Genomic DNA, 13,458 nt, shown 5'->3' with positions numbered 1-13,458 from the left:
CTCTTAGTCATTCTTCCAAGTGTCCTGAGCCTCAGTCGTAGTTCTGTAAAACCTAGATGATTACAGATCCTTACTACCTCACTATCTCCACCATCTCTGTGCTTAGCGGCCACTCCTAGGAAAGGCATAGGTTGTCTCCATTCATTTTCATTTATAAGGAAACAACCGTACATGCAGTTCATAGACACTAACTTATACCCATCAACCCTGTCCCTGCACAGACGGTAATTTCTTAGCCTTCCTCCTTCCTTTAGAAGCTCCAGCCCCTTCTGTTTTTTCTTTGGGACACATGACCTAAGGTATTACAAGTACCAGTGAGGTGTAGGTAATGTATTAGAATGGACAGTTGAGTCCTTCTCCCTCTGGGTGTTAGCCTGAGACTCAGCCCCTTTGGAGACAGGAGAGGAGCATTTTATTTTATCAGGTTCTTCCTCTTAACCACTAGATTTTGTCGGGGATGCTTGGGAATTGAAGTGGCTACCTCACCATGCCCTGACTCTGTGGATAAATATTTATTGGAAATTGGATGGGACCATTGCTATGAAAGAGGAGGAAAGAGAATCTTCATGTTTTTCTTAGAAGGTATAGGGGAGAGCTTAATTATGAGGGGATTTTTAGGAGACTAGTATAAGTCCCCCACAGAATGAGGGCAGAGCAAGTAAATCTCTGAATGGATGTGATTACCACATTTGTGTGAGACTGGAGATGCGTATACCTGCTGTCTTGCAGTTAATACCCAAAACCTTTCTTAATGTTTCTAGTAGCTCTTCTGCATTGTGTAACATCTAACAAATCCTAACTAGGTCAAGAACTTAAATAAAGCATCCATTGTGGTTACTGTAATTGTGACATGTGTTTAGATTTCAGTTAGAATTTAAAGGATAGAACTATCTTAACTATCATTATAAGGCTGGACTGAGATAAAAGTTTTTGATGCGGAGATGGAATGCCACATGAGACTTTGGACACTGTTCTGGTCGTTTGCAGTGGCAGACCGACTCCATGGGCTGCCAACATGACTTGCCTTTGCTTTACCTCCATGTCCAGTTCTTTAACAGTGACTTCTCACAAGAGGTAGCCAGTTTTCTCAAAGACCCTCCCAGTGGAAGTTTATCCCCTTGGAAATCTGTGCAGTGGTCTCGCCTCCTGGAAAACTTCCTAGCTTTCAAAATCTGCTAGCTCTTGAAAGTGAGAGATCAAACTAAAATCTGTGTCTCTGCGTACCAGGCAAAGCATGTTTTTCAAATATTTATTTTCAGAAGCATAAACAAGAATTTTTAAATGCAGTTCCTTATTATGGGTCCAACAGTTATAAGGAAAAATTGACACATATGATTTACCTAAAGGGCTGTGTAAATCCAAAATTCAAAATTTAATTCACTATGCGTAGATGTCTAAAAGCTCACCTGAGTAAAACAATGTGTTTGTTTACCAAGCTGATGTTATTTTGATGTCTGACTCCAGTGAAAGTAAAAAGATTGTATTTAAGTCAGACTTTCTGACCGGATGAATGTAGCCCTTGCCTTTGAGGTTGATGACTCATCGTAAGCAAATGGAGTTACTAAAATGAATGGCTGTGGATCGACAAACCTCTAATCTCAAAACTTTAGAATCAGAAACACATTTAGACTATACATGTGAAGACATCTTATCTTCCTGAAAAAAAATGTAATAAATTTCCATCCTCAGGCTAAAAATTCCTTTGCACAGAAGTTTAGATACTCTTATGCAATCATGAATACTATCTATTGTTTTTCAAACTGTTAGCAAGCTATTAAGACATGTCTCTTTACTCATATTCTATTTGACACGACTCCCAATAAGATATAGAAGTATATATGTATATATTTTTCCACCTGCCTAAAGGAATTTTGTTATTAAAGACAATGAATTACTTTATTAAAGTTTTTATAATAAAAGTTAGAAAAATGTTTTTTCTTTGCCACAATTTTCCCCAGCTCTGAGATGAGTCATAGCGTAGACTACTAATCTTTAGAATATCCAGTTCTGTCGCATATTATTCAGTGCTAATTATCTAATGCTTTTTAAAAACCAAGGTTGTATTTAAGTAGATTAACAGTCAATAAATATCTTTATGGCTAGTCACTTCTGGAGGCTCATGTCATGCATGCTGTTGCTTTTTCGTGCTTTTAGAAATTTCATTTAATTATTAAAAATAAGCCAAAAGCCTTTGTCTACAAAAGGTACAGGGCTGAACATGTAACTTATTTTTTGGTTTGAATTTGGTGAGAAGCAAAACAGAGGAATTGCTCCTAAGCTCACCTCAAAAGGTTTCCCTGGTATTAGGTTTGAAATCTCCTGAGGAGTCATATGCAAAAGTTGCTTTAAGTCCCAATTTATTGAGTTGATCATACACTCCAGATCCATGTGTGACTTGAGGAACTTTCCCACACTAGGGAATTTACTTCAGGCCTCACTCATCCCGTGAAATATGCTTTAGGACTGATCCCCTTTGGAAATCAGAAAGTTCTCAGAAAATATAGGGACAGTTCCAGATTGTTACCAGAGGTTTAAATTATTAGTTCAGGGCTCCTGGACCACTCAGACTATTTTGCAAGACCCTATGAAGCATAATGAAATGTAGTGCAATCTAAGGAGGGCAAGAATTTCTACATTGGCCCATGAGCTCAAAGCTGTTAAAACCTTTGCATTTGCCAGGCTTTGCAATTGTTGAGTATGCAAGGTAGAAAGCCCCTACCAGCAAGTAGTGGGTGTGCGGAGCTCCTGATGGCCTAGTGATCTAGCACTGTTTATATGAAATCAGTCCCACTGTAAAAATAAATGAAAGGTGAGGATGTTTCTTAAAGTATATTAAGATATTTGAAAAGGATTTAAAAAAAGAAAAACTGTCTGATTAAGCTTAAACTATAACACTAACACATATTGACTGACAGCTTTATAAAGTTGAGTCTTTCAGGAAAAATATTGAAAGCTCCCTCATTATTAAGCTTCCTTAATATCAGATCCATTTTCATAATCGTCCTTGCTTTATTCTTGGTATACAAATACGTACAATTATCACTGTTAGTTTTGTAAATCATAAAATGCTAGCACTGGATTAGACCTTACAGATGGTCTTGTCTAATCTTCTCATTTGTATAGATTAAAAAAAACAACAACAACAACATGGAACTTCGGTGTTTATCAGCCCACAGTAGTTCACATGGTTAAAGGCCTCCAGCTGTCTCTTCACTGATGTACTATATCTGTAGAATTCTTGGGTTAATAATATTGAAAGAGATTATCTGGTTTTGGATTATTCGGGTCAGTTAGTATATCAAGCTTGAGCTTGATGATATCAATAATCATAAAATCCAAAATCTTCTGAACTGTTGCATGGAGTGTGTTCTACAACACGGATGCAGTATATTTAACGGGACATTTCTGTATCCCCTCCTGAACCAACTGTAATCAGAGTAGATAAAGGAATTCCTTTAAGTAAGAGTCAAAGAAGCGTAAGTCAGTAATATGGCCAAGTTCAGAGCTTGGCAGCAGCAATTCAAGATGAGGAAGCTCTGATTCAAACAAGCTGCAGCATGTCGAGTCCAAGGCTTAAAATCTTCAGCGGCTCACTCTCCGCATATGCACAGCAGGAGAGGTCCTGCAGGGTTAGCCACAGCTAACTTAGCCACAGCTCAGTACACAAGTATCAGTTAACATCTATGTTTATAATAAGATTATGGGAAAAGTGGTTCTCATTTGCAGAGTCCTCTTTCACAGTGTATGTTTTTCCTCTCTCACCTAATACACACAAGAATTAAACATTTGTATATAACTTTGCCCCTATAATTTTTAACAAGTGTTTCTCAAACTTGTTGGCTCTGTATTCACCTTTGCAGAGAGGATTTCGTTTCCGTTATGTATGTGAAGGCCCATCCCATGGTGGACTCCCTGGTGCATCTAGTGAAAAGAACAAGAAGTCCTACCCTCAGGTCAAAGTAAGTCTGTGGTGTCCTTCTATATGATTCTGGAAGATTTGATTTCCTAAGAGCAAAAGAATGGAATGCTTTAAGTGAATACCATCTGCCTTTGCTCCTAAGCTGTTCGCATGATGATTATAATTTTTAAGTAGAAATTTGTCTCTTAGCAATAGAAGTGACACGTTTTAAGATTCTATTAATATTTCCATGGAGTAGAACTTACTTCAACATTAACCAACTTTTACTATTTCTTGATCACCTTCAAGTGTTTTTTCGTTGTAATACTTCCTGAAATTTTAATAAGTCTTCGAAAGAAGTGCTTGATTTCAGCCCTTTGGAGATTCAGTGAGAGACAACAGATGACTGGGTGTGTGGATTATGTGGCACGGTATTTAACAGCATGAACTCCGATCCAGGCTCTCACTGGTTTGTCCAACACTTCTAAACCTCTGGACCCTAATGTGCACGATGCAGAAATGTGAATGGTGTGTACCTCATAGAGTCTTGTAGAGAGGGAATGAGAACATGAATATTAGTGTTCCACAGAGAGCCTGAAAGTGCTGTAGGGCCTCTCCTTGAGCAACTGTACAACAACACATGCCGGTCCTAGGAACCTACTGCTTCCTGATGTGCCTACAACGGGCTTGGTCCAGCCTTTTACACATCCTCAAGTTCTTTTTCTGTCTGTTAGTTTAATTGAGAATATTGTTCTCAGAGTTAGTTTGAGTTTTTTATTCTCATAACATGACTCCGTGTTTCGTAGGCTGATTGCTAAGCGTTTTGCAGATAAGCCAGTCAATAATTACAATTTCGCCATTTGTAAAAGTTTTGTTTGTTCAGTAATTCAGGACTTTGGCAAAAGGTTATCAGCTCAGTTCCCACTAAGGTGTGTGTGCCTCTCAGGGTAGAACATTCTCATATCTTTTGTTGTTGGTTTGTTTTGAGGACTAGGTGAAGGGCAATAGGACAGAGCCTCAGTAAAACTGTGATGTGAAGGAAATTTGGCAACACGGAAATTTGTCTCTGGTGTTGCCAGCCTTGTGTTCTGCCTTCTCCCTCTCCTCCCTCTCCACCTCTAGGTGAAGGCCTCTCTAATTTCTTATCCCTGTTCCAAGACAGAAGACAAAATACTGTGATGTTATTCCTTACCTTTTGAGTGAAACTCACCCATAGTATCTAGCATCTGCCCTACCTGTCATGTTTGCAAGCTGGCTGCCGTGTGGGATGGAAGATGTTTTTCCCATTCAGGGTCATCAGGGAGGGTAAATATGATGTGTTTAACTCACAGAAGGAAACCACAGCCTTATGGTCTCAAGTCCTTTAGAATCTGGGTGAGGAAAGAGGAGCAATTAAACAAAGGAATTAGCATTTATTAAGCACCAAAGAGTTGCCAAATGCTTTACATATATGAGCTCTTCTAATCCTCTTTTTTTTAAAAGATTTTTATTTATTTATTGAGAGAGAGAGTGATAGAGAGCATGAGAGGGGGAGAGTCAGAGGGAGAAGCAGACTCCCTGCTGAACAGGGATCCCTATGCGGGACTCGATTCCGGGACTCCAGGATCATGACCTGAGCCGAAGGCAGTTGCTTCAACAACTGAGCCACCCAGGCGCCCCCTCTTCTAATCCTCACAACAATCCCCTGTAAGTAAAAAGTGTAATGTCTGTGAGGAGACTGAGGCTCAGAGAGAGGACTTCACTCACCTTTCTCAAGGATCGCTGGCTCTTCTTCGAAGGCTGTTGCTTGTCGAACTCTCCCGTGGAGTGTGTGCATGTGTGGTGCTGGAGGCAGGGACCGAGGGCACAGGGCATGGGAGGAAAAGGGCAAAAAGGAGCAGAGAACTCTTAACTCTGGAAAACAAGAGGGAGAGAGGCTGGGGGCGAAGGGGTACTCAGATGTTAGGGAGTCAAATCCACCACTTTTTCCCTTTTCTTTCTTTTTCTTTCTGTCTTCCTTCCTTCCTTCCTTCCTTCCTTTCTTTTCTTTCCCTTTCTTTCTTTCTTTCTTTCTTTCTTTCTTTCTTTCTTTCTTTCTTTTTCTTTCTTTCTTTCTTTCAGAGAGAGTGCATGCATGCAAAAAGTGAAGGAGAGGCAGAGGGAAAGGGAAAGAGAGAATCCCATGTGAGGCTTGAACTCACAACCCTGAGATCATGACCTGAGCTGAAATCAAGAGTCGGATGCTTAACTGACTGACCCACTCAGGCCCCTTCCAGTGCTTATCTTTTTAACATATGTGACTGTGTATCATCTATATAAATATTTTATGTGTTTATGGGTGTGTGCTTACAATAAGGATAATTGAAAGATACATGTTATCTGCTTTGGTATTGTTTATAATTACTGAAGAATTAACATTAAGAGACAAACTGGGTGTTTTGTTTTTTTTTTCCGGACTGGCTCTGTACCAAAAATGTAAATTATGGTATTTTCGTGAACTATTTACTTGAATTCCTCCAGTCTCTTGTGGCTAAGTAACAATTTTTGATACTAACAAATACATAGCATTACCTTTGTTGTAAATTTATTACCTAATTAAAAAAAACTTTATCCATTTATGCTCAGTCTTCATACATCCTTCTCATGTAGTGGTTGCTGCCTCACATTTACAAAATAATTTAGAAATGAAACAGCCTAGTGGAGACATTAGAGGTTCTTGTCAAATCATAGTTTCTGTATCAAGGAGTTTAATACTTAGTGGGAAATACAGGTATATAAACAATTAAAAATAAAGTCAAAATATAAATGTGTAAGATTGCTCATTATTACACCTGAGCTACAGTGTCATTATTTCACCCAATCATTTATTTTTTATTCACTAATTCAACATATACTTATTAAGCATTTAGTCCAGTTGTAAGAGAAGGAAGAACAGTTTAGAGAATCTGTTACAAACTGTCATTGTTCTTCTAGCTTGTCTTTGTTCACTGAGAGTTTAAATGCCTCTGCTGTTCATAACAGTTAAAGGAAGTCATTTTATTTATCTTAAAAGCTCTTACTCAGAAGGCTGGAGAAGAGGGAGAGAAAGACACAACCATGAGGCATTTGTGCTAGAGCTCTTCTCCCAATCTCACTTTTAATAGTGATCCTAAAAGGGGACCTTTCAGGTTACAAAGGGATTTTAAATCCCTACTCTCTGTAAAATTTAGAGGAAAGAGTTGCTCTCAGTATCTGTCTCTCCTCAGGAGGATCTTTACAATTGTACGTGTCTTCTGTTGTAGTGAACTAAGCACCCTTCTTGTGTGAGGCTGGAAGGGGGAAGCAGTGGGCCAGATACAACTATATCAGGGTTTCTCAGACTCGGCACTACTGACATTTGGGACCAGAAAACTCTTTGTTGTGGGGGGCTTGCCAGTGCGTTGCAGGATATTCAGCAACATCCCTGGCTTCTACCTGCTAGAAGCCAATAGCCTCTCGACAACTGTGACAACCAAGTTATCTAGGTATTGCCAGATGCCCCCTGGGGGGGCAAAATTACCCTGCCTTAGGACCACTGATCTAGATGCAGGGTCAAATCAACCGGAACCTTTCTCCTATGCGTACTTTTCTACTTATAAAGCTGTTGCACATGGGTTATATGGAATTGCCCAAGTATATTATTTTGCAAACATACGTACTTTTCTCCATTATTAGTAGATACTTATTTTCAAGATGATGATCACAGTGACTGTATAATTTCTTCTCGGATCTCTGAGCTAGCGTACTGGATATTAAAGAGAAAGAAAAGAGAAGAAAAAAGATGTCTTCAACCTTCCATATTCTGATAACTGCGTATCTAAAAGTTAACATAGGAGCTCTGTTGGCACTCGGGTATGAACTGTTGCAGAAGAGAAAGTGAAAGTGGAAACAGGCTCAGCCCAGGCAGCGAGGCTGCAGGGCCGCTGTCGGTGTGTGAGCAGTGGGAGCATCAGTGGAATTGTCCTCACCCTCCCTTCCAGTGGAGGAAGGTATAACAGGGGGTGCCCCACACTCACCGCAGAACCCATTCCTGCAGGAATTCAGAGGGAGGGCATTTAGATTTACTGGGAAGAAATGCTATTTCTGAGGTCTACATATGCTACATCCTTACTAAGTACATTTGTTCAGTTTTAACAGTGAAATATTACGGGCTCTGCCTTTTCCTCACCTCCAGCCTCCTACTGTTCTCTCTCTCCCTCTCTTCGAGCACACCACTCCCGTGAGAGGCCTCTGAAAGGCTCCCTGTGCTGTCACACGCAGGCAACAGCAAAGGGTCGGGGGCCACCCTGAAAGCTGCTGGGGTTCACTGTGACCCCTAACAACACTTTATAGAGTGCGTGAACGTAAAACCCACTTGGCTTACTCTCTTGCTAATTGTCCAGATATGATACTCAAGTTAAATCATTTTAAAACAACTCTAGGGGTCTACCCACTCCTTTTTCTACTGGAATTTTGTCTCATGCCTAAAACCCTATTTCTGATAAGCTGGGTGTAAGCCAGGCTTAGACGCACTCTTGCCATGTGGAGATTATTTCTAGAACTCAGGCTATGAGCTACGGGACCATCTGGTGCTCTGTATGCTTCTTTCAAGTCAGAATCCTGTTCCGATTTCTAGAGCCTTGCTGTGTAAGTCTTCACAGTCTTTTTATTTTTTTTTAAGATTTTATTTATTTATTTGACAGAAAGAGGGAGAGAGAGAGCACAAGCAGGCAGAGGGAGAGGGAGAAGCAGGCTCCCTCCTGAGCAGAGAGCCCGATGCAGCACCTTGATCCCAGGACCCCGAGATCATGACCTGAGCCGAAGGCAGACGCTTAACAGACTGAGCCACCCAGGCACCCCTTCACATTCTTTTAAAAAAAAATTGTTTTAATTACAAAATACTTCAAGCATATTTTAAGAACATTTAAAAATTGGTATGACAGACACCAGGTACACCATCTGGATTTAATAGATCTTAGCATTCTACCATGTGAGCTTCTAATCTATCAATGAAACGCAGTTACAGCTACAAGCCTTCTATCACTTTTTCCTTCTTGGTAAGTAAACCACTACTCTGAACTTTCATTCTCTGATATGCTTTAATACTTTTACTACGCTGAGTATGCTTCCATAAATATTGGCATTTTCAGGAGAACTAATTTTTACTGGCTTCCACCCTTATTTTCTATTATATTTCATGGCTCCTTTTCAGGGCAAACGAGAGTTAAAACTAGGCTCCGTCGAAGATCAGTGTTCACTTTGATCCTGCTGATTCGTCTTTATCAGCTAGAAAGAATTTATTCATTTACACTGTGGAGCTTATTCTGACTCACAACAACAACAAAATAACATTAAGAGAAAAATCTAGGGAAAGTAAATATGTGGACGAACCATTATATCTTGCCCTTTTTAAAGAAAGCTTTCCTGTTGTTAAACATTTAATATTCTATTATACTATCCAGCAAAATTTCTCTTTAAGTTTCCTCACTTCTGATTTCGTCACGAAGCTCCTAATGGAAGAGGCTGGTAGAAAAGCCCAAGTAGCTTCCTCGGGGCCAAGCTTGTCCCTGCCTGTTTTTGACTCAGCAAGGAGTGCCTAGGAAGGCTCGTTTCCCTTTTTCCCGAAAGTTATGCATCAGATTTTTTTATTAATCAAGCTGCTTTCCTCTTCACAGAGGTGGAAAGGCGCCAATAGGAGCAGCTCCATGGGGCTTTGTAAACTCCCAGTGATTCTTTTCCAGTGTGGCAGAAAGTACCCATCCTCCAGCAGAGCCCACTCTATGCCAAACAGAAATCAGTGTCAGTGACCTTGATTCTAAAATACAAATAGCTTACCAGTGGGTATTTTTATTTTCTCTTTAGTTATAAATATCAAATGCAATGGACTACAACTTGAAACACAGCTGATGGGAGTGTAACTATTTTTAATCGAATGTTTTCTGAAAGCTTGTCTCACATATGTGTTCTTTCCTGAGTGTTACATTGAACAGAAGGCATGTGTTGAAATATGTAGGTCAACAACAGCTTTTTTGTTGTCCCCCCTACCCACTTGATTTCTTTTTTTTTTTTAAATCTCCACTCTCAGTGCCTCTCACTTAAAAATCCTAAATGGTGAGTTCTGTCAAGGTCCAATAAAGACTGGCTGATCTGCTGTGGCATTTAAGGCTATCATATATCCTTGCATAACCTTTCCTTTGTATAAACTTGTCTGATCCAGGAGGTTTGCCATTTTAAGGATCTAGTTTTAATACGAATTTTGAATAATTTAATCTGACTCAATTTCTAAAAACAGGGAAGAAAATCACCAGTAATCAGTTAGGCATGCATATAGAACCTAGGTTCATAGCATTTATTAAAATTTCCATCAGCAACCCTAAGCTGTTTCCTATTTGCATATGTTCATAGGGGAAATAACAACATCCCCTAGGCAGAGAGCCCTGTGCTCTGTATATTGAGGAGAGGGCTTTGTGGCCTGGGTCCCTTTTTGTGGTTTCAGAGAACTTTGAGACTTCTGAATTTCTGTGCAGAATTTTATGCAAATGTACATACATTTTTCTGAAGAAATAACTTTTTAATCAGATATTCAAAGGGAAGGACTCAAACATGGTTAAGAATCAATGCTGTGAAGTACGTCTCTTTAGCTTTTTGATAGCAGCTAATTAAAAGATTAGTTGGTGTATATATATGTATAGAATGTCTTTGTAAATTTTTTCAGTTTTTATTTTTGTATATGTTTTCGCATTTTTTTAAATCCATTTTAAGTGAGTTGAAATACTTCAGGTTGCCAACATAAAGCTCAGGAAAGCCTCCCTTTACCTTGGTTGTAGGGTGGAAAAGAAGGGAGACTTACTATCAACAGACGAAAAAAGTGAATAGACTTCACTGCTTTTTCTCTCTTGCCCTTCCATATTGATGCTGATTCAGCATGAAGATAACCATTAGTGATTGAAATTAAAAGAGAGAAAATTCATTTAACAAATATTCTTTGAGCCCTGTGTGTCCGGTCCTCTCTAGGCAAGCAGACAAAACTCTCTCCAGTGTGCAACCACAATCTAGACTTCTAGATAATTTTTCTTTCCAGTAGTTCAGAAGTTTTGCATTTGGCCCCTTGAACAAAATATTACCTGGTAGAATATTTTTAAAAATAGCCCTCTAAACTCACCATATGTGTTCACTGTCTCTATTATGAACTAGAGAGGGCTACTCATTAAGGAAACTTCTAGCAGAGATCATAGCTGTGAAGCTTAACCCTTAGAGATTATCAAGGGAACCCCAGATTGTCTGAATTTTAAGTTTTGTTTTGTCGGTCCTGGCTTGGTGACCTTCCTCTGCTGGTCATTCTTAGTTTTCTTCCCTCTACTCTTCTTTAAATACATGATTGTATTTGGGACTGGGACTATTCTTCAATCTAAAGCAAATCTCTGATGGCTTCTAACCCTTGTGGTCTCAGTCTGAAGATTATATATAGTGTCTCCCCATTCCATTCAAGAATGTAGGTCTCATAAAGTCACATACTGGTAATTCTTCTTGATAAGATAAGAATATCCAGAAGTACTATGCCCTCAAAATGTGTAACACCTCCTCTTCCACCGACAAGCTGTTTCTCAGCCTGTCAGCTGGTCTAGAGGTGAGATGGTAGACTCCCCTGCAGTCTCAGCCTACTATTCTCACCTGCGGGGGGGCGGGTCCCAGATCAGAACCCTCTGGCCTATACTCGCCTCCCTGAGGTCTCCTGAGGGTGCACTGGAAGGTGCGTAAAGACTTTCACAGACTGTTCCTCTCACATCGAGGTCCCCATCAACCCAATAGAATGATTATAAGAATGGATTGTTGTGCTTACTTTCATCATCTCATTTAGGCATCACAACAATCCACTGAGGTAGGTTCTCTGATCCTCATTTGATAAATGAGAAAATCAAAGCCTAGAAAAGTTAAGAAGCTTACCCTGAGTCTCATAGTCTTTCTGGGATGGAGCCCAAGATTTCTGTTCAGACAGTATGATTTTTTTTTTTAAGATTTTATTTATTTATTTGAGAGAGGGAGAGAGAGCAGGAGTAGGGGAGCGGGAGAAGCAGGCTCCCCACTGAGCAGGGAGCCCGAAGTGGGGCTCGATCCCAGTACCCTGAGATCATGGCCTGAACCGAAGGCAGACCCTTAACTGACTGAGCCACCCAGGCAGCCCCAGACAGTATGATTTAAGAGTCCATACTCATGGGATACTATTCATTATTGAAATATTAAGGGTCTGTCTATTCGTGAGGGTCCTTTAAATCTGTGGTTCTCGGTCAGCAGAATCACCCAAGAGATGCATCAGAGATGCCTGGGACCCGTTCCACACATGCTAAATCACAATGGGTCGTTTAGGGGCGCCTGGGTGGCTCAGATGGTTAAGCATCTGCCTTCGGCTCAGGTCACGATTCCAGGATCCTGGGATCGAGCCCCACATCGGGCTCCCTGCCCAGCAGAGAGCCTGCTTCTCCCTGTCCTTCTACTGCTACCCCTGCTTGTGCTCTCTCGTCCTCTCTCTTTCAAATAAATAAGTAAAAATCTTAAAAAAAAAAAAAGCAACAATGGGTCGTTCAGCCAATATGGGATTCTATAATTCTGTGATAATTTCTAAGGACTTATGTCATATAATGACAAGATATAACAACAGATGAATGAATAGGTAAGTCATGGTATAATTGCAGAATAAAATATGCCACTGTTTCTAAAAAACAACATAATTAAATAAAATTTAAAAAAAATGAAGACTGTACAACACGGAAAACTGCTCATGGGCTAATGTTAAGAAAAAAGCAGGATTCCAAATTAAGAATATAATCTCTGAAATGATTTAACTCAGTGAATGAGTTAAAATCAAGATTAGAGAAAGTCTATTTCAATTATCAAATGGAAAAGTAGATCTGAAATAATTTCCTGGAATGTAGCACAGAAAGATGGAAAACTTGAAAGAAAGGGTGAGATAAAGGGTGCAGGAGAGAGAGCAACAGGTGAATGACTGAAGGCCTGGAAGGAGGTGATAAAGCTGTAGGTTTCTGGTTCTATGCTTAGAGGTTCTAGGGCTCAGGTAAGGTCAGGTGTGGCTTATGGACCACACCTGTAGGTTTTAAAGCATTAGCTCTGAAGTCAGCTAGTTTAGGGTTGGGCGTGATGTTGATTCCTTGTTTTGCCACTAACTAGCAGTGTTGCTCAACTTGGCCAAGCCTCAGTTTCTTCATCTGTAAAGTTGAGATAAATAATACCTACTCCATAGGATATGCATATAAATTAAGTTATTCAGTGCATGGCACACAGTAAGCACTTAAAAATGATAGTTGCTTTTATTTTACTTCATTTTATTTTGCTTTATTTTATTTATGAGAGAGAGCACATGTGAGCAGGGATTGCGGGGGGGGGGGGGGGGAGGGGCAGAGGGAGAGAGAGAATCTCAAGCAGGCTCTATGCCCAGTGCAGGGCCCAATGCGGGCTCAGTCTCATGACCCTGAGATCATGACCTGAGCCGAAATCAGGAGTCGGACGCTTAACCAACTGAGCCACCAAGGCACCCCTTTGCTTTTATTTTTATATACCCACACTAATTT

The 13,458-nt window shown here is 40.1% G+C and overlaps 1 protein-coding gene across 2 annotated transcripts in view; it reads left to right on the top strand.

Annotated features, from left to right (window-relative positions):
* NFKB1 (nuclear factor kappa B subunit 1) overlaps positions 1 to 13,458 on the top strand; it is a 109,805-nt gene that overhangs the window by 30,948 nt on the left and 65,399 nt on the right. For both annotated transcript variants that reach the window (XM_028091231.2, XM_028091232.2), the window contains exon 5: positions 3,861 to 3,959. In XM_028091231.2, coding sequence (XP_027947032.1) covers positions 3,861 to 3,959 — 99 coding nt within the window. The remainder of the gene's footprint in view (positions 1 to 3,860; positions 3,960 to 13,458) is intronic.

Source organism: Eumetopias jubatus, unplaced genomic scaffold (genome assembly GCF_037043125.1).
Source record: "Eumetopias jubatus isolate StellerSeaLion01/CBP00866 unplaced genomic scaffold, mEumJub1_p1.0 scaffold_2, whole genome shotgun sequence".
NCBI classification, from domain to species: Eukaryota; Metazoa; Chordata; class Mammalia; order Carnivora; family Otariidae; genus Eumetopias; species Eumetopias jubatus.
Note: the sequence above shows the minus strand (reverse complement) of the source record. Positions and strands in the feature narration are given on the sequence as shown.